Source organism: Agrilus planipennis, unplaced genomic scaffold, assembly GCF_000699045.2.
Source record: "Agrilus planipennis isolate EAB-ADULT unplaced genomic scaffold, Apla_2.0 scaffold324, whole genome shotgun sequence".
NCBI lineage: Eukaryota > Metazoa > Arthropoda > Insecta > Coleoptera > Buprestidae > Agrilus > Agrilus planipennis.
The window spans coordinates 12,514-38,897 of NW_020439055.1; the positions used below are offsets into that span (position 1 = coordinate 12,514).

A 26,384-nucleotide genomic window follows, 5' to 3' on the forward strand; every position below is an offset into this window, starting at 1 on the left:
TAGTTGTCTTTTCACTCCCTGAATAAGGTAACCTTGTTACCGAAAAGTGCTTCGGACAACTACAATGTCGTGTTTTGGCGTTGGGGTTTTGAGCTATTTTGTTTGTTCTACAACAACCGCCAAAGTTTTTCGAATCTTCATAAAACTATGGTAACATTATCTTTATCTGCTTCAAGTCTTCCTTTTTTCTAATCTTGTTTTCGCCGTTTTTCTCTGTTTCATGGTCTTTGACTAGAACTAACATCAAGGGGACTCAAATCATGTCTCCCAGAATTCTGAGATGTTAAATTTGAAGAAGTCTAAACTTTACAACGTTTTATAAAATTGTTGAAATATAGTTACTGTAATTATAATGAAATTTGACTACTTTACCAATAAGTATCGTTAGGGTAAATATTTAACCGATCATATAAAATGTTGAGATTCATTTCTCCCTCAAGGAGAGCAGATATACACTCCACTATATTTCCGAAGTAAACTACTAACGTACGACACCCATTTATCATTTTGGAATGTTGGAAAACACTCGTCGAAAATGCTTGTAATTGCATGTCCTGCTGTAGGGGAGTAAAATACCCGTCTGTAATGCGTCATAGTCCCATCGATCCTACAATATTCCATCCATATGAAATAAGGGTAACAGAGTCTCTTTATCTACGGTCGGTTAGATATTTTATTTGCGTAAATGCACACGTTCAATTACAGCAGAGCCGGGCAAACTTTAACTTCGCAGGAGCCGCTACATGAGGTTAGTTTGAGTCACTCCATACCCTTCAATGAGTACGAGAGAGTAAGCAGTAATGAATAATTTTGTTTTGTCTTTTTCTTCTCCCTTCCACTCCCATATCAAGCCCCTTCATCCCGTAGACGAGCGAAGCCACTCTCGCAACTTAAATAATACCTACGAAAATTTTCGTTACTACGTTCGCAAAACTATTGGGTTTGGCTATGGAAGAGGGGACTCACCTACGAAATGGAAGGGATAAGAAAAGGAAAGAATCATCTCACTCGCACTCGCAGGATCAATGAGGAGCTACTTGGTTAACCTTGAGGAGCACTCGGGATGCAAAAGAGCCGAGTTTGCCCGGCTCTGAATTACAGCACTTCAAGTAATTATGGAGATATAGTAGTGGCATTGAAATAAAGCGAAGGTGCAACTTGTATGCTAGTATCAGTTTTCTTATTATCACTTTTGAAAAGTAAATAAAACTGCAACATAACGATAATGTATGTGGCAATCGCTCCAATGATCTAAAAATTATCAAGTTTAGTTGTGCGTATTGTATAAATATCAAACAACCTACATCGAATATTAATTTCTCATTCAAAATAAACAGGTTACATACTGTGAACTGTAAGTTCTGATGATACACTTTCAAGGAAAACATTTGCACCTAAAAATAAATATTTATAATATGATATGATATATTATTTTGTGTAGTGTTCCGAAAATGTATACGACTGGATTGGAACAATGTAATATTCTTAATTAAAACTGGAGTAGTTATTCAATAAAAGCTATATAAAGCTTGGAAAACTACTGATTCATTCCGAATTCCTTTAGGGTTTCATTTGGGAAAGGTAATTTCTAATTAATGCTTAAATTCTTCATTAGAAGGGATAACAAAGAAAAGTTTACTCATATTTCATGGACATACTTCTAAACTTTTGGAACAAATCAACAGTTAGATGTTTACATCAGTTGTAATTAAATTGTAAAAGAAATAGTGGTTTTCAATTTTGATATTTTCAGAACAAAATCTGATAAAAATATATCCTTCTTACTGCGTGGACATACTTCGAACTTAAAATTCTCCATATAAGGATCTTTAGCGGATGAAGTTTGTGTAATATACGGCATAAGCTCAAAAAGTAGTTTTCTCGTCTTATTAGCCTAAAAAAAAAAGGCACATCAAATGTAGACCTAACACTTTCAATATTTGTGCTTTTTTGAAAAGTTACCAAAAAAGAGAAAAGATATCTACTTGCCAAACTGAAACTGCTATTATCATTATTTACGTGATAAACACGAGAACAGTAAGTATGTGTCCTTGGTCAGTAATTTATAGAAGCTGCCAGAGGTGGTGGATCGTGATTTTGGTCTTATTATGTCCCATCAGCACGCCACGCCATAGACATAGTGAAATCGAAAGAGTTCTTTTTGATCAAGTTTTATAACATTTAGTTATGGATAGAGAAGGTTAGAAATGAAGAGGTATTAGAAAAAATAGAGGACTGTGTGGATGTCAATAAGAAATAGGCCGGATGGGTCGGTGGGACACCTTCTCAGGCATTAAGGTCTAGTCAGAGATATATTAGAGACAAAAACGGAAGTTAGAAAGGGTAGAGGTAGACCTAGATTAGATTACTGTTCGCAAATAGTTAAGGGTTGTTCTAGTTTTAGGGAAATGCGAAGATTAGCTCAGGATAGAAAAGAGTGGAGGTGTGTGTCCATCCAGTCTTAGGACCGACGACCTTATGATGATGATGATATGGCAGTACATCCCTATCTATCAATGTCTGCTACTAGTTGAAATATTTCATATGTTCATCGCCTGTAGTGTTCTGAAGAGATTGAATAAGATTGAAATCGCAATCTATATCTAGTACTTAGTTTCGTTAATTGTTGACCATGATCTTATATTATTTCTTTTTAATAATACATAAATAATGTATACTTAGGTACTTAATTTTGGCATTTGTACTAAAGAAACTACCCGTTTACGAAAAACTTTTGTTTAATGATTCCTTCTCATTACGTGTTTTAATAACGATAAAGCGACTTACTTCATGCGATGTCCTCGAAGCTACATACATTAGCGGATACAATGTTAAAAAGTTTGCTAATAGCATAAACACAATCAGGAAAATATAATCCAGGTTTAATAATAATCCAGTCCCGCAAACTTCCATCAGTAGACAGTGAACAAAAAAGAATGCTAACGTTGTAATTTTAATTATTGCTTGTACAATGTTGAGTAAAATTTGAATGGAGTAGCAAAAGTTGACTTTTTCCGCGATTTTTGTAAGTTGATTGTGTAAATCCTTTATCACAAGTAATTCGTCCAGTAGTGTGAATATTTCGTTTTCTCTAAAATGTTGTTGCTTGTTAGGTATTATTTAAATAAAAAACTATTAGCAATTTATGTAAGATGTAAAGAAACTATAAGGAGGGAGGATATAATATATGTGATGGGGCTGACGGGGCTTTTATGGACTGACAACGAGATTAAGTGCCAATGTACAAAGGTCTGTTCAAAAAGTATGGCGAATTTTGAATTTCCGGCAGTTACGTATACTCGATTTTCGATTTTTTTGTGTCGTTATGTTGGTACTCATGTCTCTCACTTACACCGACAAGTTCGGCCATGTTGAATGTTCAGTTAATTTTTGCCAGCTGCTTTGTTTGCACGTGTTTTCGTTGGTCTTCGATTTTTATTTATTCCAAAAAAATGGATCAAAGAGTCTGTATCAAATTTTGTGTGAAAAGTAAAATTAAGTGCGTGGACGCATTGTGAATGTCAACTGTGGCATATGTTGAAGCTACCTTGGGTCGAAGCAACGTTTATCGGTGGTACAAAATGTTCTCAGACGGCCGAGAAGATGTGAACGAAGAAGAGCGTGCCGGACGCCCGAGTACGTCAACAACAGACGAAAACATTGATGAAGTGAAGAAAATAGTATTGACCAATCGTTGAATCGCCGTTAGAGAAATTGCTGAGGATCTAAACATATCGATTAGCTCCTGCCATTCGATTTTTACCAATGATTCGGGTCGCCGCGAAATTCGTACCAAAATTGCTCAAATTCGTACCAAAATTGCTCAATTTCGACCAAAAACCGCATCACATTAACATTGCTAAGGAGCTACTGGACTCCGTCCGCGATGACTTAAATTTGCTCCAGAGGGTCATAACTGGTTACAAATCATGGGTTTATGGTTATGATGGGGCAACCAAAGCTCGCAGTTGTCCCAATGGAATTTTGGAGGATCTATAGTATATCTACAAACGACCCACTTAATCGGAAGTCTTTTTACTTTTTTGAACGTTGCGTAAAAAGTTAAAAGCTCATAATCAACAGCACGACGGCAAAATTTTAACGGGTAATATGAAGAGATCAGCTAAATGTTAAGTAAAAGTATAGTTTACGACTACTTGCTCATCAGTAATAAGCACTAAGAAGTTACTGTTCGAAATCTTACCTTTTGAAGAATAAACCATCATCAATTACCATAATTTCTCTCCGCCGGTTTGGGTTTTTTTGACATTTGAATTTTGTAAATGTTGTTTTTAAAACACCGTTTAATAAGCAAAATCTGTCCCAAATGCAATAAATCAATGATTCAGCTTGAACTATTAGAATTACATTAAGTTTTGAACAATTGTACATAATCAGCAATGCTATTTCCGACCAAGCATCAGGATTAACATCTTGTCTTATTCTGCCGCTCGAGAAAAAGTACATTTCAATCAGAATAATAATTCCTAAAGTAATAATTCCAGTCGTTATAACCATAAATTCTTTTTTGCATACTTTTTCATATTCGAGTGTCAATACGCGCAATTTTTTGTCAAACGCACTTATTAAAAGAATTGTATCTTTTATCTAAAACAAATTTTATGCGATTTTTAAATGTTTCATTGGTAGGATAGGTGTATTTAACATTGCAGACAAATGTGATAAGGAATTACTACGCAGTCAAAATCGTTTATAGTGATACCGCTTAGAACGACTTAATAATAATAATAGGTATTCAACGGACATTTTTTTCATTTTTTGACAATTAATGTCATTATTTACAGAAATCCAACTCATTTGAAGACAAGTAAGTAACGTAGAAGCTACAATGTATGCATTTAACTATATTGACTTGTTTATAGCGATTATTGGAAAAACGACTGGAAGCTGACAGATCCTTCAGTGTTGTTAACAATAGTTTTGAATGTATTTATAGGCTAATGATAAGGATTAAGGATACCATGGATAGAAATGAAGAGGTATTAGAAATAATAGGAGAACAGAGGTCTCTGTGGAAGTCAATAAAAACCAGGCGAGATAGGTTGGTAGGATACCTTTTCAGGCATGAAGGTCTAGTCAGAGATATATTAGAGGCAGAAACGGGAGTTAGGAGGGATAGAGGTAGACCTAGATTAGATTACTGTTTGCAAATAGTTAAGGGCGTGGGTTGTTCTAGTTTTAGGGAAATGCGAAGATTAGCTCAGGGTAGTAAAGAGTGGAGATGTGTGTTCTTCCAGTCTTAGGACCGACGACCTTATGATGATGATGATATGGCAGTACATCCCTATCCATCCATGTCTGTTACTAGTTCAAATATTTCATATGTTCATTGCCTGTGGTGTGCTGAAGAGATTAAATAAGATTGAAACCGCAATCTAATATGTATAGCAGTTTTCTTTAATTGTTGACCATGATCTTATATTGTTTCTTTTTAATAATACATAGACAATGTATACTTAGGTACTTAATTTTGGCATTTGTACTAAAGAAACTACCCGTTTACGAAAAACTTTTGTTTAATGATTCCTTCTCATTACGTGTTTTAATAACGATAAAGCGACTTACTTCATGCGATGTCCTCGAAGCTACATACATTAGCGGATACAATGTTAAAAAGTTTGCTAATAGCATAAACACAATCAGGAAAATATAATCCAGGTTTAATAATAATCCAGTCCCGCAAACTTCCATCAGTAGACAGTGAACAAAAAAGAATGCTAACGTTGTAATTTTAATTATTGCTTGTACAATGTTGAGTAAAATTTGAATGGAGTAGCAAAAGTTGACTTTTTCCGCGATTTTTGTAAGTTGATTGTGTAAATCCTTTATCACAAGTAATTCGTCCAGTAGTGTGAATATTTCGTTTTCTCTAAAATGTTGTTGCTTGTTAGGTATTATTTAAATAAAAAACTATTAGCAATTTATGAGCAAGAGAAGATATAACATATGTGGTGGGGCTGAGGGGGCTTTTATGGACTGACAACGAGATTAAGTGCCAATGTACAAAGGTCTGTTCAAAAAGTATCGCGAATTTTGAATTTCCGCCAGTTACGTATACTCGATTTTTGATTTTTTTGTGGCGTTATGTTGGTACTCATGTCTCTCACTTACACCGACAAGTTCGGCCATGTTGAATGTTCAGTTAATTNAAACGGAAGCTCATACAATACGTAAGCTGTGAATATGTGTCAATTAATGGGAACGGTTTACTTATGAAATATTTTATGATTGTGACAGATATTATCTGTAACTGTCCCGTTTTACTCGACAGGAAGAATTTTTCCTTTTTCTTGTTTGCATTAAAGTTATTCTGTTTTCGTTTGACGATGATGAATATTTTATTAAATTTAGCAAACATTTTATTAATTTTACACCGTTAGATGTTAAAATTTTGCATATACAATTATAAGAGAACATCCTCCGTAACCTAACTTGCCATGAGTGTCAAGGGTAGGTGGAAGGTGGCGATCGCATATACCCGAAGTGGTTTTCCAATGTTGGAGTATAGGTTATCCAACTGGAAGGAAGAATAAAGCCTTGAACATCCGACCAGTGATGAATACTAGTACTACGGGAAGATGAGAATTTTCCTGTCTGTCCAGCAGTCTTGAGGCTGGACTCACAGGAGCGGTAGTTAAGAATGAGAAAGCATCTCGATGAGTGAGCTGTGTTTAGCCGCTAGGTCTGGTAGGATTCTAGGGGGTCTTCATCACCTCTTAGGATAAACTGGTAGTGGTGGTTTCGGCCCATATGCTCTAATTGAGCGTCACTCCCGGATCAGGTAGGAATCACCACAAGAAAAAAAATAAACCGGGATTGATTCCGTATGTATGGCGATAGCCTAACCATTTCTCTCCTTTTTTGTGGGGATGATTGTTTACCCCCCCCCCCCATAATTTAGTTGTTTTCCCTTGGAGCTTTAGGTTGGATCATGGTCGGTAAACGTTTATTGTTTATTGATATTCTACAAGGTCACCTCTCCATCATTTAGGAATTCACAACTTACTTTACAAATACTTTCTGGTACTTATCATTTTGTCGTCAAAAAGTATCACATCTAGCTATTTAAAATTAAAACACATTGTTGAAATGTTTAAATGCATTTATTACAATTATTGATTGATTGTTTACAATTATTGATTGATTCTTTACAATTATTTCGTAATAGCAGACGAACAAGACTAGTGGGAAGAATATTTAACCGATTATGTCAAATGTTAAGAATCGCCCTTTCGACAAGGCAGTAACAAAAAGTAATGCGTATCACAACGTGTAGTTTCATTGGAATATACTCCCTTACTTTACCGAAGCAATCCCGTTTAAAATTATTGTAATACTGGAATACACTCGTCAGTTAAATCCACGTGGACTATTTCCATTGTATTGTGGGCTAATTTTTCGTGAATCAGTGCGTTGTGCTTCCACGTGGACTAATTAACTTAGCAGGTGTACAGATCGTTTCTCTCACTCGACGGCCACGTGATTTAATTCCGGGAATTGGACGATCTCGTGTTATTGTCATGACGCATGTGACAATTGCCGCTGTCAATCAAGTTCACGTGGACTGCTACTGCAGATAGAATGGTATCATATCTATCGCCGGCGTTTTCCCATTGCACCGTCCATATGTGACCACCGTGTCTGCATATTTTGCATGTGAATTGGTTTTTGTTAGACAATTCTGCACAACTTTGCCAATCGAACATTAACGAGTGTAGATTATTACTAATCATTAACTATAATTGACTTGTCTACGTATCAGCTGTTTGCGAAGGTCACGAATAGGTATGTGTGTTTCGTCGAAAGCCGATAAGATAATGCGGTAACTAAAAAATCATTGACGGCTTGTTGAGCGGGGTACCCAATGTTCATAACGTAGTGGTAGTACAACGAGAGAATTCTACAGTGCCTCCAGATGTTACCCCTCAAATATTGCGGAATACTGATCAGATAGAGTACATATGTATGTCAAATTTCTTTCTTGATTTGATCACCGCAGCCGTCTGTCGTATCGGTTCGATCATTGTAGGAGAGTAAAGTCCTGCCTGTAATACGTCACGACCGTCATCGACTTAACTAATATTCCATGCATTTGAAATAGGTACATGTAAAATTAGAATGTCTTCATGGCCATTTAAACATTTTTCTTACGTGCATATGCTAAAATTCATACAATACTTTTAGTAATTATGGAAATACAGTAGTGGAATTGAAACTAAGCGAAGGTACAACTGGAATGCTAGTATCAGCTGTCTTGTTATCACTTTGGAAAAGTAAATAAAACTGCAATATAACGATAATGTATGTACCAATCGCTCCAATGATCTGAAAAGTAGATAAAATTATTAAGCTTATTGTTGCAAATTGTAAATATCAGACAACCTACTTCGAATATCAGTTTCTCATTTAAAATAAATAGGTTACATACTGTGAACTGTAGGTTCTGGTGATACAGTTTTAAGGAAAATATTTGTACCTGAAAACAAATATTTATAATAATAATAAAGGACATAGGACAGGTATCTGCAAGACATGGTTTGTAATGTTCCGAAAATGGATTGGAATAAAGTGATATTTTTAACTATATAAAGCTTGGAAAAGTATCATCATCTCATTTATTCCAACTTCCTTCAGGATTTCCTTTGAGAAAAGTAACTTCTGATCATGGTTTAAATTTCTCATTAGAAAGTATAATAAAAAAACGACTTTGTTGTAACGAAATTGGAATTATTAATATAGCTGATATGCCGATGTAGAATGCGAGTAAAATAAAAAATTTGCTTAATTATTCGGTAGGTATTATGTAGTATTGAAGGGATTCGAAGTATAGATTTCCCTAATTTTAATCTAATGTTAGTGGCTGAATGAGCATCGATTTGATCTTTGCCCATCCCAACAAGTATCCCACGGCTCAATACGAGGACGGTTCGGTAACTTTAGTAATTAATAAGGATTGTAGATGCTGAATACATTTGAGTATCGTCGTTCTAACTCTATATACATTCTAAATATGTGAAAAAACCTAAGTTTAATTTTTATCTTTCACACTGAGCTGCCTTTAGATTTATTTTGTTTAAAAATTCGAAAGGGTACAATCTCTCAGTTACTCTCATTAATTAGCCGCTTCTGCGTTTACTTGTGGCATATTTTTAATCATCACATTCACTAGGTTATCCTTTAGGAGCTGCATATCCTCTAGATTTCTGATTGTGGGTGCTCAAAATCTTTTTGTATAATAATTTTATAACCTTTTGGAGAAAATTAAGTGGTATCTAGTTGTTTTCGGAACATTAGTTTATTCTCTTAGTTGAATACGATGTACTTCCATTGTATTTAAAATATAAAAGAAATAGTGATCCTGAACTTTGACATTTTCGGAACAAAAACTGACACAAAGACATTTCTTATCTTTTTGTATTGTACGGACATACTTCGAATTTAAAATTCTCCATAAAAGGGCATCTAGCTGAAGAAGTCTGTGTAATATACGGCATAAGTTCAAAAAGTAATTTTCTCGTTTTATTAGCCTAAAATAAAAAGGACACATCAAATGTGGACTTGACAATTCGTCTCAGGATTCCTTCTTATCACGTGTCCTAATTGCGACAACGACTTACCTCATGCGATGTCCTGGAAGCTACATACATTAGCGGATACAAAGTTAAAAAGTTTGCTAATAGCATAAACACAACCAGGAAAATATAATCCACATTTATCTTTAATCCAGTCCCGCAAATCCCCATAATTAGGCAGTGTACAAAAAAGAACGCTAACGTTGTAATTTTGATTATTGCTTTCATAATGTACAGCAAAATTTGAATGGAGTAGCAATAGTTGACAGTATTTGCGATTTTTGTAAGTTGATTATGTAAATCCTTTATTACAAGTAATTCGTTCATGGACATTTTGTATGAGAATGAAACTTTCTTTGGGCGCTTAATTCTATAGAAAAACGGTAACAGAGGAAACGGAAGCTCATACAATACGTAAGCTGTGAATATGTGTCAATTAATGGGAACGGTTTACTTATGAAATATTTTATAATTGTGACAGATATTATCTGTAACTGTCCCGTTTTACTCGACAGGAAGAATTTTTCCTTTTTCTTGTTTGCATTAAAGTTATTCTGTTTTCGTTTGACGATGATGAATATTTTATTAAATTTAGCAAACATTTTATTAATTTTACACCGTTAGATGTTAANATAATAAAGGACATAGGACAGGTATCTGCAAGACATGGTTTGTAATGTTCCGAAAATGGATTGGAATAAAGTGATATTTTTAACTAAAATAAGCGATAAAAACTATAAAAAGCTTGGAAAAGTATCATCATCTCATTTATTCCAACTTAATCATCACATTCACTAGGTTATCCTTTAGGAGCTGCATATCCTCTAGATTTCTGATTGTGGGTGCTCAAAATCTTTTTGTATAATAATTTTATAAACTTTTGGAGAAAGGAAAGTGGTATCTAGTTGTTTTCGGAACATTAGTTTATTCTCTTAGTTGAATACGATGTACTTCCATTGTATTTAAAATATAAAAGAAATAGTGATCCTGAACTTTGACATTTTCGGAACAAAAACTGACACAAAGACATTTCTTATCTTTTTGTATTGTACGGACATACTTCGAATTTAAAATTCTCCATAAAAGGGCATCTAGCTGAAGAAGTCTGTGTAATATACGGCATAAGTTCAAAAAGTAATTTTCTCGTTTTATTAGCCTAAAATAAAAAGGACACATCAAATGTGGACTTGACAATTCGTCTCAGGATTCCTTCTTATCACGTGTCCTAATTGCGACAACGACTTACCTCATGCGATGTCCTGGAAGCTACATACATTAGCGGATACAAAGTTAAAAAGTTTGCTAATAGCATAAACACAACCAGGAAAATATAATCCACATTTATCTTTAATCCAGTCCCGCAAATCCCCATAATTAGGCAGTGTACAAAAAAGAACGCTAACGTTGTAATTTTGATTATTGCTTTCATAATGTACAGCAAAATTTGAATGGAGTAGCAATAGTTGACAGTATTTGCGATTTTTGTAAGTTGATTATGTAAATCCTTTATTACAAGCAATTCGTTCAGTAGTGTGAATATTTCGTTTTCTCTAAAATATTGTTTGCTAAGACTCATTTAAATAAAAAAATATTAGCAATGAGTAAAATCCAACTTGATCTTTAACTTGAACTTTATGAATTTGAGAGATGTACGCATATCCAAGGCATTCCACTTCATTGTTTTTTACTCTTTGACAAAGGGGTCCAACCAATTTTATTATCAACAACAAATTAGTAATAATACTATGAAATAAACAAATAAAACGAAAATAAAAGCTAAACGAGCAATATGTAGTTTATGGTATTGTAGGGAGCACGAGTGTGTTTGTGTGCAATCGGGCACACGTGTGCGTGGACGGCTTATCGATTCGCCGACTAACCGCGGGCGTCTTTCTTCATGTGCGCCGTATTTGTAAATGTGTGTGTTGTACCTGCGTTCTGGGAAAGCAGTTAAACAGTTCAAAAAAAAAAATAAACTAATCCGGATGGTTCCAGAAGGTTCAAGAAAGTAAACAAAAGAGTATTTAAAGGAAGAGACGATCGCCAAGAGGAGTATAAATAAATTGACCGTTACAGAAGTGAATCGAGAAATANTACATATGTAATTTAACCAACAGCGTCCATATTACATCCGTTAATAAAGCATTAAAAATTAGAGAGATGTGCAATAAAAGTGCGAAATAATTCAAATGCTATTTATCGTAGAGAAAATGCTCCATATTTTCAAATAATTTCCTATTCGAAGAAAATGCTATTTATCATCCGGTCTCTTGCAAGTGCATTCCATTACATATTATAAATATTTTCATGTAAAAAAACAACCATGCATATGTTCTTTTAAATATCTACTAGGTAGGCATAAAATTAAATAAATAAAAGTAACAATAACTATAATGTGAACTTTTTTTATATCCAAGTGGGTTGTAATTTTGCTAATTACGAGCCACATTAATGTAATGCGTAAACAGAACTAATTAACTTTGTTATTCACTAATGTTTCTTAAAAAGGTTTTAATTAATTAAATTAAGCGAGAAGCGAAAGCACATACATACATATACACCGTGTATGTTCATTCAACGGTATTATTTGATTATTGTTTGTTGTTAATGTTGAAATAAGAAAAATAAGTACAAAGGTTTTATTATCGTTATTTCGACATAGATTGCCGGATATTGTTGCAATAGTTTTACATTTACAGGCACAGGTATGTAAATATCAAAAACAATAAGATATGCCTTATTCACATTTACCGTGATCAACAATCATTACGATAATTATCAATATTATCTGACTCACAGTTCGAAAATTTCGAATATTTAATAACCTCTGGATAAGAAATTAGATTATGAGTGTCGCATTTTTTTTCACAAATTTTAAGTCATCTTTTTGACTTTTTTCACACATAATAAATAAATTTACGTGCGCATATTCTTGAAATAAAAAAAAAATAAAATTGCCTACCTTTGAGCATCAGCAAAAACAAACTTCCGAAGCTTAAGATCCCTTAGAACAATTCCATTCCGATGACAGGCCTGAACGGCTTCGGCGATTTGCCTGAACAATTTTCTCGCCTCCGATTCCCGAAGTCTCCTCCGGGACCTGACGTAAGAGTGCAGGTCTCCGTGAGCTTCAGGGAACACTAGGTATAGGTAACGACTACCTACCAACACTTCGTGGAGAGATGACACCCTCGGGTGCGAATCTAACCGATAATGAGCCGACACTAACGAATGGCAATCTCTAGACACAACCTGAAAAAAAATGTAAAAAGACGTTAGTAGTGATCATACTTTTTTAATTTTTGTATTTAATCAATGGTATAGATAATTTTTAGAGGTAGGTGGTAGGTATTGTCCAAATTTGGATGATAATACAGTGGAATTCGTTTATTATGACTCCGCCTATATTGACCAACCGCTTAATATGAAGTAACTGCAGTGTTAAGTTTGGTTTTCATTTTAAATTCTCTATAGAAAAGTTTGGATACAACGACTCCGTTTAAAATGACATATCGTTTATTATGACTAATTCTCAAGAAATCATATCCGGCTAGAGTGACCCAAATGATTAATAATAACATTTTCGCTCATTTTTCTGACCCTTCTTATGTATATATTGATATTACAATTCATCTTTCTTTTTCTTTTTCTGTTAATAAATATATACAATTTCTAGTTTTTCTCTCTATTAAATTAAATGACTATCCAAAATAGAAAGTTTTTTGTTTTCTAAGACTATCCTTTGTATGACGCCCGTTTAGTATTACGTGTTCGTCATTTCCCTGCGATGTCATTATAAGCGGGTTCTATTGTATATGTTAAGCCCGAAGACCTAAAACGCTCAGTGGCCGGAGAAAACGGCCACATCGCGTTCTGGCTGCCTTCGAACGCACAGAACCCGTTTTGGCTGTTTTTAAACGCTTGCAACGCGTTCTGGTAACTGTTAAACAGCCTAAACGTGTTTTGTCAATTGTTGAACGCTCACAAAAATGCAAGTTAAATGTACTATGTAATTCTAAATGTCATTCAAACAGTTCTTGTAAAAATAAGTAATGTACCTATGTAAAGTACTTGAAAGTTCGAAAAAACCTTTCGTTTGTATTTAATTGTGGTTGTCAAAAATTAAATCATTTCTAATAAAGTAAAAAAGGCATGAATTTAAGTTTGCGTTGTACTCCACAATAAGTTAAATGTGTATAAAATAAATCGAAATTCATTTGTTTAATGAATATCTTTTCGCTTTTTCATTCATTAATTCGTATATCATATGCTCGACAATATAAGTGTTCAGTGTAACTTTCTTCCTAGAACTGAAAAACAATTATAAGAAATTTAATATTGTTGAAATGATTCGGCGAGAAAAACCGAACCCATCTTTGGTATCCAATTATAGTTGTCAATAATTGAATTGTTTCCTAAAAACTGAAAAATGGATTGAAATTCATTTGTTTTATAAGTACAATATAAATCTCATTGTACGCAGGTAGAAAGCGGCAAATAATACAAGTCGAACATTAAGAACGCGTTGTGAGCGTTCAACAATTGACAAAACGCGTTCCGGCTGTTTAACAGATACCAGAACGCATTGCAAGCGTTTAAAAACAGCCAAAACGCGTTCTGTGCGTTCGAAGGCAGCCAGAACGCGACGTGGCCGTTATTTCCGGCCACTGAGCGTTTTCGGTCTTCGGACCTAACATATATTTCCGTAAAAATTATGAACATTTGATTACAGTAATAGTTATTAAAAAATTACTGGTTGCAAATATACTTTTGCCTTTTAATTATCCTTCTAAATAGCATTTACTTAATAAAAGCCCTGATGAAATAGCTTTACCTGATTTTTAAAAATAAATGTACAAACGTAGCACAATGCAACAATAACCATGTTCCCATAAACCCTGCTCCATAAGGTGTATCGAAATATGTGATCCGATGGGAAACTTTGATGAAATATACAATTAAGTATAATTGTTCCAGCAGCAAAGGACGAACTCTGTATAATTCTAAAGATTTCTGTTGTTTTTGAACTTTCAGAGAACGAGAATGGAGCAAAACCAAATATTTTTGACATTATTAACATCGGACTCAAAACCCTTTCAATGGACATTTTGGCTGAAAATAAAATTCCCTTTGGACGAAACATTTTATTATGCATGAATGACAGGGAAGGGGAAGCTCATACAATACTTAAATAAGTTGTCGCTGGTACGAGTCAATTGATTGAAACAATTTATCAAATATTATGTAATTGTGACAGATATTAACTATAATTGTTTCGTTTCAACCGACAGGAAACCTTTTTCCTTTTTTTTTGTTTACATTACAATTATTCTGTTTCCGTTTGACGATCATGAATATTTTATTAAAAGTGCTTACTAACAACTAGTAGCACAGATTTTATTAATTTAATACCGTTATAAGGGACCTTTTTATATAGTCCTATGTTGTTGAATTTAATTCAGTTATTTAGTCAATGTCTAGATGTATGCATCATCGTTAGGACGGGGCGAGAAACGTGAGGGGTGACCTTACAGAATACTATACAGTGGTAGCGTATGGGTGAGGTAGGAAAATAAAAATTGGGTTAATTTTAATTGTGAGAATGGGACCATAAATACTAGAGTCGTTACGCGATGAAATTTTTCGGTATATTGACAGTCGTCAAACACAAAAAAAAAACAAAGGAGTTCCGTGCATAAGCGTCATATTTTATGCGCTCTGTCTTACCGCGCAGCGACTTGATGAGTATAACTTTCGACTCCATTAGGGCTTGCACCGTTTTTTGGTATGATCTCTGTATATTCTTCAAATAACAAAACTATCAACCCCTATTGGGATCCGTCAAATAGGAGGAGCCTAAAAACATGGCGCCGATTAGGGAAAATTTATCGTAGTTCCTATAGTGTACCGTGCAATTTCCAAGTTTTTAAATTACGGTAAAATGATAACTATTGACACAGTATGTGATTGCGCTGACACAAAACCTCGGAAAGGAAATTTCGTTGAAGGTGAGCGTATTTTTAATGCCAATCACATTATAAAATTCGGAAATAACAAATTCCGTCAAGTTTACTGCCTCCTTTTTACAAACTTTTTTAAACATTTTAAAGTGATTCACGTTATATAATTGGTGAGGTGATTCTGGGTGATTTAAGCAATATCATATCAATGACTTGCACGTGCAAAGCCGATTTAAGAGAACGTTGCAAACACATTATTGCAACTTTGTTGTATTGCAGCAGGTAGGTTCTTAACCTCAAAATACTTATATCGTATCATTAGAATTGTGTTAAATCAATTACACAGGAATAAATAATTTCTCACTTTATAATTTTAGTATGATTCTAGTTTTAAATATTAAGGTTATGGCTGATGGTAAATACTTGCTGAAATATAATCATGTGCATTAAAATGACGTGAACAAATTTTAATTCCGGAATTCACTTCTTTGATACGTACTGCTTTCATCCAAGCTTCTATTAGATTACTTTTTTCTTTGATTTAACTTTAGAAGAAAAGTTCATCGACTCCATCATCAAAAAAATTTTTACTTTTTTAACGTGTTTTATTATTTTAATAAACAATTTGCGTGCACAGTTCCTATGTAAATTTTTCCCTCATTCGAGTTATAAATTTTGCCACCAGATGGTGTATGCCCATTTGACGGATCCCAATACTATCCAGCGCAACTTAGCGGTCTATTATAAGAAGTGCCTATCACTTAAAAAAATAAGGAACAATAAACAAAATAATTAATATATTGTAGGAAATCAATACATATATATATGCAAATACATTTAAATATGAAGTAAGTATATGATAAAAGATTACATTTTTTGCGGGTTTATCTTCGATGGTGTCATGATCCGGTGGCTATGTCAGTACCTGTATCTGTATCTGAATTTTCGTCTAACTTTGTGATCATATCCAATAGGCTTACAGGACAACGTTCTGTATATTTTGTGCAGTTTGCATTCTCTTCGCCAATTTTTTCTGCTTCAGTATAATCTGCTGGTAAATGTTCATTTTCTGAAGAAGTTGGTCTAAAAACATAAGAAAAAGAAACAAATATGAAGAAAGGTTCGGTGTATTAAGAATAGCGGAAAACTAAGAATTCTTCAGTATTATTTTCATGGACATAAAAAAAGGTGGAGGTATTGAAATGGTGTATAATAGTGCCTATTAGGTAATAAAAGCGTGTCTTACTCCTACCAGTCATTACTACAATGCGCCGAAAACCTTGGAAAAACTCGTATTTGTAAAAAATTCGTAACTTCTACAAAGCATTCGCCGAATCCTTACAGAGAAGTGACTCCAGGCAAATTGAACTATGATGCTTTTTGTCTGATCAAAAGTTCTCATTGACACGAGATTAATAAATAAAAAGTTTCTGACCTACAGATCAAGGTCATTTTAAGAATAAGTGCATTTTTTGCAATTTTCGTTTTAGTTGTTAATTCCTCTATCATTGTATATAAAACCTGGTGATTTTGAAAAAAATGTCATACCTGTTTTGTAACTCTAATTTAATGTGACAACAATAACAATATAAATAATGTAAAACAATTTTTTGTATCTTACATCGTCAAGAATGGTATATTGGTATTAAGAGTAAAATATATACATTGAGAAAGAAAGCAGAAGTCCTTAATCACTAAGTAGGTAAGTAAGTTTTTGCAGTTCCTGTGTTTTTTATTTGGTTCATGTAGCTAGGTAGTGACCTTTGGACCCGCACGTTAAGACCGGATTTTACATTAGCATAAAAAATTACTGCAAAAATTACCTAAGAACCAAATGTAGGAGATCTCCCAAAACTCCATTGTGGTCAAAAGTGTATGCTGTTGCTTCACAAATTGCTCTCAGTAGGCACTGCTTTCCTTCGTAGCCGAACCTGTTGGGATTATTTTATATTGAAAAATAAAAATGATATTTGAGCATTAATAGTGGAACGACCGATAAAGGTCGAGTAAGGAATGTTCGTAGTCAGAATCTACCAGGCTAGGCAGACTGCTAGAATACGTATGTGTTAGGGTCTGGGAGAATCAAAGATCGGAGGTGTGTCTTTGTATTTTTGTGGAACGTTAAAATAGGATGGGTTATCATACTCACTTTGCAATTCTCGTTTCTACAACTTCATATAACGACTTTCGACTGATAAAATCAAACGCCCTGGATAGAATTGGAGGGTATGTGAAATTGGTCTGGTTTGTAGGGAGATTGTATGATGCTTCAAAACTCCAAGCAACGAACGCATCGATATTTTGAAGATCCAGCGGTGTAGCGACGGCAATAATCAACTAAACAGATAACGAAAATGGTATATTATGCATAAAAGGAAGAAGTCGGTGAAGGCTTTCGAGGCCAGTAGATGAACTGATTTTCTTTAGAGGTTCTTCAATCTCCAATGCTGGATGTGGACAGTCCACATCCAGCTTCAGAGTTGGAAGGATCTGTGAAGAAGCTCGCCACTTGTGTTAGCGAAACGTTAGGAAGTAATTCCAACCGATTACCGCCTTCTGACCCGAATCAGCAAGGCAACAGTTTAAAAGGAAGAAAGTATGGCATTTCCTTACGAGTGTGAATTAGAAGGAATGTCGTATATGATTTTTTATTATGATTTTACCCTAAAAGTACGATTTTTTCTGATGTCAGAGACGAAAAAGTGTAACATAACCTCCCAGGTAAGAACATCCGCTACGTGGAAATTTCAATGCCGGAAGCGAAGATGAAAACCACATGGAGAATAGTAAAATGCACTCTCGTAATAACCACATAAGAAATCTTACCCGAGAGGAAACGTTAAGTTTTCGACTCTAAGATCATGGAAAAATATCGTACTTTCGGTAGGGTTACGGCAAAAAGTTGTGTTGTCTCATAAATTTTTTATTTTTTACTATTATTTGATTGAACAAACAGAGAAAACACGATTTTCACATAAACTGATTCGAACTTAAGAAATAATAATTACGTACCCCCATATACGGTGACCCATAAGGGAAGTGAATGAGATTTGGAAAAGAAATTCCGGGCTGGCACCAAATGATAATAAACTGGCAAAGCACAACGACTGTGAAACATAACCATCTTGAAGGCAAAAAATTCAGTACGAATTAGATAAAATATTATAAATTAAAATATATTACTATCTACAAATAATTTAGTGGCACGCATTACCTTGTTAAAAACATTATTTAACCCAATGAAATTATCGAGTGGTTTAAACTCGCGGGCACCAGGAGTGATGCATCGCTAAAAACTAAACATATAACACAACTCACATACCCGACAGACAGACGAAATAAAAAGGTGCTAATCATGAGATAGCTCGTCTAACAGTTATTTTGCATGCTGAGCTAAGTTCCTTAAATTATAGTAAATTGGGTTAGGAAAGTAGGTGCACCTTAATTACGGTTCAGTTCGTGATTATTTTAAGTGCACACACTTTCTTTTTCAAAATTTTGAAATGAAATTTTTCACAGCTCATATAATTGCCAGGAAATAAAAACGTTATTACTTAATTTATTAATAAAGATAAGTGGAAATTTTTTGATAAATTTTCTTATATTAGATCACTAACAAATAATTAGGGGATCAACTATTGGGATCCGTCAAATGGGAGGAGCCTAAAAACATGGCGCCGATTAGGGAAAATTTATCGTAGTTCCTATAGTGTACCGTGCAATTTCCAAGTTTTTAAATTACGATAAAATGATAAGTATTGACACAATATGTGATTGGGCTGACACAAAGCCTCGGAAAGGAAATTTCGTTGAAGGTGAGCGTGTTTTTAATGCCAATCACATTATAAAATTCGGAAATAACAAATCCGGAAGCTAGCCTTCAAATTCCGTCAAGTTTACTGCCTACTTTTTACAAACTTCGGATTTAAAAAGTGATTCACGTTATATAATTGGTGAGGTGATTCTGGGTGATTTAAGCAATATCATATCAATGACTTGCACGTGCAAAGCCGATTTAAGAGAACGTTGCAAACACATTATTGCAACTTTGTTGTATTGCAGCAGGTAGGTTCTTAACCTCAAAATACTTATATCGTATCATTAGAATTGTGTTAAATCAATTACACAGGAATAAATAATTTCTCACTTTATAATTTTAGTATGATTCTAGTTTTAAATATTAAGGTTATGGCTGATGGTAAATACTTGCTGAAATATAATCATGTGCATTAAAATGACGTGAACAAATTTTTATTCCGGAATTCACTTCTTTGATACCTACTGCTTTCATCCAAGCTTCTATTAGTTTACTTTTTTCTCTAATTTTCCGAATATATTTTTTACATATATAAAACGGTTAGTTTTTATTGGAAAGTAGTTAATGTAGGTGAAGAGTGAAGATCTATGTCTGAAGTGCTATTGCAGCTTTTCACTGAACATATTAACTTTTTATTTGATTTAACTTTAGAAGAAAACTTCGTCGACTCCATCATCAAAAAAATTTTTACTTTTTTAACGTGTTTTATTATTTTAATAAACAATTTTACAATTTGCGTGCACAGTTCCTATGTAAATTTTTCCCTCATTCGAGTTATAAATTTTGGCACCAGATGGTGTATGCCCATTAGACGGATCCCAATATTCATCAACACTTTAGCGATAAGGACCCAAAAAGTAATTATTTAGGGATATCCAGGATGGTCTCGTTTGATTGGAATTGTCAATAACTTTATTTAAATACGTCACAGAACAGAAGCCTGAGGTTTGTGTATTACAAAAACAGGAATTACAGAAGGATATTTTAAGACTGTTATTTTTATTCTACTGCTTCAATTGTCAGTCCATAAGTTTAAAGAAGATTTGAAAATCAATGAGATCAGTCACTTAAAGTTGATTCGATATGTTTTCATAAAGGGGGAGTAGCATGTCGCAACATTGAGAATACATCCAGTGATGTAGCAATCGATAAACGGAAGAAAGTGGAGCGCTAGTTCATAGGGCCCAGGGTCCATTGAAATTCAAAAAAAATGCTCACACTTCCCAACACGTAGAAGCCGAAAAGACCTGATCTCTGATGGCGTAAGAATAAATCATGTATTCAAATGAGATGGGCGGAGGGTTACCAGAGGGTTCTCACTGGGCCCTATTAGGTTTTTGCTACACCAATCAATGTATATGACAAAAGTAAAATGCCAAACTAATATGTTTTAGACTCCAGTTCAATTCTCTATTGACGCTCTACTGGTCTATGTATTTCTTGGATTATTTCCTTAACTGGGTGCCCTAATATAGATGTATATTTTTTCTACATAATGTACAAGCTAACTATCCCTTTTTTAGGAAATTATTTATTGAAAATATACTTTAATATTTGTACACCCCACTTACTCTCCAATTAAGAAATACACAGTTCCCCTTGGAGAGGCGTGACTCTTGTACTTAACTTCTGTCAATATTTCTATTCCCTACCTTTACATTAAGTGCTTTTTGTCTTTCCTTGCCCTTAGTAGTAGTAGTATAATGAATATTTAAGGCCTAACCTTAAAACTTTTTGATACATCCCCGTAGTTTCGGCAAACTAACTGACAATTAAAACATGCATTCATGTCACTTATTTCGCCTAATGGGGTGAAAAAATTGAATAATTAATGGTGTAGCAAAAGCTTTTACGTACGCCCCAACGTTTGTAATATCTGGACTTTAACGTGACAACTATTAGTCTGAACACGAATGTACGTGAATTAAATAAAAATGTTCAAATGCACGAACGTGGTGGAAGTTTTGCAGCCCATTATAATAATGTGCAGAATTTTAGGTTTGCTCCCATTTTCGATTTATGAAAAAGGCACAAAAACAAAAATATTTTTTATCACTTGGGCAGGAGTTTGTTTGTTATTTGTCATCGGTCTTGGGGTAAATGCCTGTGAAAGTATAGTCCACGGCGTCAATCAGTCTGTTAAACGCAATTCTGAACGCGTTATTGACATTATTACGTATTTAACGATATTTATATGCATCTGTTGCAGTATAGTATTTAAGAATAAGGTTAGTTCTATAGGAAATTGTATATGTTTCCAATTATTCATAATCATGTACTTTGTATTGTACGTAAGTATAATTTACTAGGTGGTTAATTCTTTCCGTAAGCGGTGTTACAGGTTGTCCTATATACATAGGCTGAACTTACATTTTTATTATATTCTCTGGTATTTTAAAGCAAGGTTTGTACTCGCTGCAAATGATAAAGACATAGCAATTGAACCTTTAAAGTTTACGATATGGCGATATGGTTCAAACCCGTAGATACGTATCATGTCACATTTTTGTAACAACTATTCTACACTGGCAAACTGGCCTACTCTAATTATTAATGTTGTATTGCTGAATTAGTTTTTCGAACCTCATGCAAGGCTATTATAGGTCGACTGTTAACATAAAAACCCTAAATCACACTTAATCTAATTTAACAAATAAACAATACATGAGTAAAAACTACAAAACAAACACTACACCGATGCTGGTAACGCCAGTTGATTTAGTGCAGCGTTGCNCTCATATTATCAACGGTATTCACAATGAATTAACTTAATCGTTCATTTCAACAACGATCCGTCATCAATGGTACATTTTAAAGAGAGTTCGAGATTTAGATTTGATTGTCATAGTTTCGGATTGGTTCTGTTCCTGCGTTAAGTCGCTTATCCGACGTTTCGTCAGCTGCTACTGTTGCCATCCTCAGGGAACGTGTAGTGAAGACCTGAAATCCTTCGCTACGGTTGTCATATAAAAGAGCCTTAGGTTTCTTTCAATGAGTGAAGGGAAAGTGTATTTCACTATTTATTGGTTTGTATAACATTTATACTAATTTAAATTGCTTTTTCTGCAGTCTCCCGAAAATATTCAACAGGACAACGTTACCCGGCCCGTAATTGTTTACATCCATGCTGGAGGATTTTATAGCGTTACTGGCAGGAGCGATTGGGCAGGTCCTGAATATATGCTGGATCAGGATGTAGTGTTTGTGACATTAAACTACAGACTTGGAGCTCTAGGTAAACTAGAGTTAATTTAAAAATCGAGATTCTCAACGGGTTACTATACTAATATAGAATGAGAACTATTTATTTCATAGCTTTGTTTCATGCATCATGCAATATACTATGATCCTCCCAACATTTTATCAACGCTTCCTGCAGGAAGGATACTCGTTATCAATAGAAATGCAAAACAAGCTAGAATAGAGCCGACAGTTGAATGGACCGAGCAAATCACTTCATCCTTAGGTAAAAATGAAATTACATGCAGGGGCGGCCTTTGGGGGTGGCGAGCAGGGCAACCGCCCGGGGCCTCGCTCTTGCAGAGGCCTCGCGCCTTCTTGCAGCTATCTAACTTTATTACATAGTACTAATGCTTATTTGAATTTCTTAATAGTCTTAAAAAAGCTGCAAATTTGCTGTCTTTTATTAAAATTTTCCAATTATTTATGAATAACTATATTTATTATTTATGAATAACTTTGAATTTGTCGTCAAGTATCATCATTAAAACTAATTCCACAAAGACGAAGGCCTCGCAAAAGTTTATTCGCCCGGAACTTCTCGATGCCTAAGGCCGCCCCTGTCTCTTTTTATAGTCATGTTGACCGAAGAAAGCAGAATACAAATCTTCATCCAATATTTTGTTACATTTTTGAACACTTCACACTAGAGGTGTTATAGCGATCTAATAGGTTGGAAATAGTGATCTTTAACTGATACTTTCGACAAATTGTTGATCAGAAACTTGATATTCATTATTATTATTTTATTTTAGTGCTATAATATTGCTAGATGGGGACCTTTTTTAAAAGTCCTTCTATCTTCGATGTCGGGTCCACATCCAGCATTGAATTTGAAAGGACTCCTAACGAAGCACGCCACTTTATTATTTTCTTCTGTTAACTTGTCAAATATATCAGCACCTTTTCTGTAACTGCTAGACAATATTAATCATGAGAGAAACGAGCTGATTTCATTATACATAAGTATAATTTCTCAATTAAATTTCCATCAGTCCGTAATTGTTTTAGTATTTCCTCGTCATTTTTGCAAGAGAAAGTACTGGAAGTAATACGTTCGGCAAGACTGAGACACTATCAGCTGTGTGAAATCTCCGAACAATTGAACACGGCGTATTCTTTTCAAATGCTGCTGCTCTTATTGAACCATTTCCTCAGGATAATTCATATATTGTATTACCAATCTAAAAATGGGTTTGGTGACAGTTTATCGGCAGATATAAGTAGTCTTATCAATGCCGTAGCTTCGATTATAGTTATAACAATTGTTTGTTCTAGAACGTGTGCAGAAGTAAGTTGAAACAATAAAATTAATCATGTCGTAATTTACAATAGAGAAGCAAAAGTAAATGGCATTAACACGTTAATGTAGTTAATGTCACTCAGTCGAAATTAGATTTCTAATACTAAAACAGTTGGCTTCTAATATTTCTGCTAGTCGTATCAAATGCTTTCCTTATCAACTGTCGATGGTAGGTTCTGCGCTTACCATGATTATACGAACCCTTATTCCTTAAGAGACAGGTTTGATTTCAGATCCGCTGTCCTTGTCCATGTTTCTCGATGGTTTCCTAGGACCATTTATAGGTAAATTCTAGGATAGTAATATTCCACAATCACTTACTTATTCTTCTGTCTGACCTGTCCCTTCCCAAGCACCACTCACCTTTTCGCATGAATCCTAATAGGAGAGCGGACACAGCTGTGTGGTCCAGGGGTTAGATCATAGCTTAGCATTCGATAGGAGACTGCTGTGATTTTTGATCCGTCCTTCTTCGCTCATGTTTTTATGTGGTTTTCTAGGACCATGTAGGTAAATTCTCTAATACTCTAAATACTCTTCTGTCTGACCTGTCCCTTCCCAAGCACCACTCACCTATTCTCACGATTCCTAAAAGAAGGTTGTTGAGAGCTTTCCATCACATAATCCATCTTTGTAGTAGAGTTGAGATAAGAGGCAGCGAAGTAAACAAGTAAAAGATTCTTCTTCAGTAATGTCGAGCGGTGTGGTCCAGTAGTTAGATCATAGTTTAGCATTCGATAGGGGACTGGTGTGATTTCATATTCGCTCTCCTTGCCCATGTTTCTCGATGGTTTCCTAGGACCATTTGTAAGTAAATTCTAGGACAGTAATATTCCACAGATAATTATTTACTCATCCTTCTGTCTGACCTGTCCCTTTTCAATAACCACTCACCTATTCGCACGATTCCTAAAAGAAGGTTGTTGAGATCTTTCCACCATATAATCTATCTTTGTAGTACAGTTGAGATGAGACGGAGCGTCTGATACTTGTATTGGCCGTGGGTGGGAATGAAACAAGTAAAAGTTTCTTCTTCAGTATTGCCGAGCGGTGTGGTCCAGTGGTTAGATCATAGCTCAGCATTCGATAGGAGACTGGCGTGATTTCAGATCTCTGTTTGCTCATGTTTCTATGTGATTTTCTAGGATCGGTAAGGTAAATTTTGGGGTACCTATATTTCACCGACAATTATTTACTCATCTTCTCTCTAACCTGTCGCTTCCCTAGCACCATCCAACTATTCGTACTATTTCTAAAAGGGGGCTGATGAGAGACTTCTCCATTATGCCTCGTATTTACAGTGGACGGGAGTGATTGTTCGACACCAGTATTAGTTGTGTTAAAAAGTTTCATTTTAAGTAATGTGGAGCGACGTAGTCATAGCTTAGCTGCGCAAGGAGACCGGTTCGACTTTGGATCTGGCCGCAATGGTAAAAATTTTCTGAGCTTTCCTTAATATGTTGTCAAAGTAATAATATTACATAGACACAATTTTTCATTCTTCTACTGTTTCCATCTTGTCCGTTTGGTCTTCTTATCCCTAACCACCAGTATCCACTTACACTCATGAAACAGGCTAAGGAGGTCGCTCTGCTCACCAAAAAGATTCTCAACGCCAGGATGGATATTCGCTTACCAGCACATACTAATGGGAACGTGACACACCTATGTTCTTCAATTTTGAGACTCTCTTCTAAATAAATATAACTAAAATATTCGAAAAAACTAGCATAGAAAGTATGAGTTTATCGGGCAATAACGTTTAAGAGATAGTGATGCTACCAGAATCAGTTCAGAAGAAGTTGAAGAAAGGTCTGTCCTGGATAGGGACGTATCTAAAGACATTTGTTATTATTGACACTCTTTTTAAAAATTACTATTAGAAATTCAAAGCATAATGAGTGATAACATTATTGACGTTCACAATGCGGAATGAGCGAAATGACTTTTATTTGTCAATATCAAAAAATTAATGGGTAAACAACATGTACATTAATATAAATTGTTGCTATGTTCCTTATAAATGTTTTTATTCGATATTGGATATTGTAAGTGCGAGCTTAACTATAAACTTTTTAGGCAAAGAAAACTTCTTCTGTAATTCACGATTTGCTACCGTGTGATGCAAGAAAACTGCACCTATGTAAAGACGAAGTTAAGTATGAGGTGACTGTTAAAAAATTAAAACTAACAGTGACTTAAAATTAATTTTGTTTTAGGTCTTGCAATTTTCAATGCAATTATTGCATCATAATCTTACTTTCTCACCTTGCAATATGTTTCCAATTGATGAATCGTTATTATTAAGGGTAATTTCGTGGTTTGCTTCCAGTTTACCTTTTCTTAATCAATTTTAGAAAGTATTTCTTGTTTGTTACGATTTTAAAATATTTTTTTGTAGATTCTGGCTTCACTGACAACATATTTGGTGATCGTAATACAATTCGACATAAGTTTAAAGAGTTAAACAT

General features: G+C 34.5%; 2 protein-coding genes across 2 annotated transcripts; one reads left to right on the top strand and one right to left on the bottom strand.

Moving 5' to 3' along the window:
* Window positions 1–16,420: 16,420 nt before the first annotated feature.
* On the bottom strand, window positions 16,421–18,849 carry LOC108742155. Its single transcript, XM_018477219.1, has 5 exons — window positions 18,768–18,849; window positions 18,566–18,677; window positions 17,703–17,890; window positions 17,377–17,484; window positions 16,421–16,636 (listed from the first exon to the last, which is right to left on the bottom strand). The coding sequence occupies exons 1-5, from the start codon at window positions 18,779–18,781 to the stop codon at window positions 16,453–16,455; spliced, it is 606 nt and encodes a 201-aa protein (XP_018332721.1). The 5' UTR covers window positions 18,782–18,849; the 3' UTR covers window positions 16,421–16,452.
* Window positions 18,850–23,736: 4,887 nt separating this feature from the next.
* Window positions 23,737–26,380, top strand: LOC112905164 (putative gustatory receptor 2a). The gene is made up of 4 exons (XM_025977041.1): window positions 23,737–23,901; window positions 25,993–26,079; window positions 26,133–26,222; window positions 26,315–26,380. The coding sequence occupies exons 1-4, from the start codon at window positions 23,737–23,739 to the stop codon at window positions 26,378–26,380; spliced, it is 408 nt and encodes a 135-aa protein (XP_025832826.1).
* The last annotated feature ends 4 nt before the right edge of the window (window positions 26,381–26,384 follow it).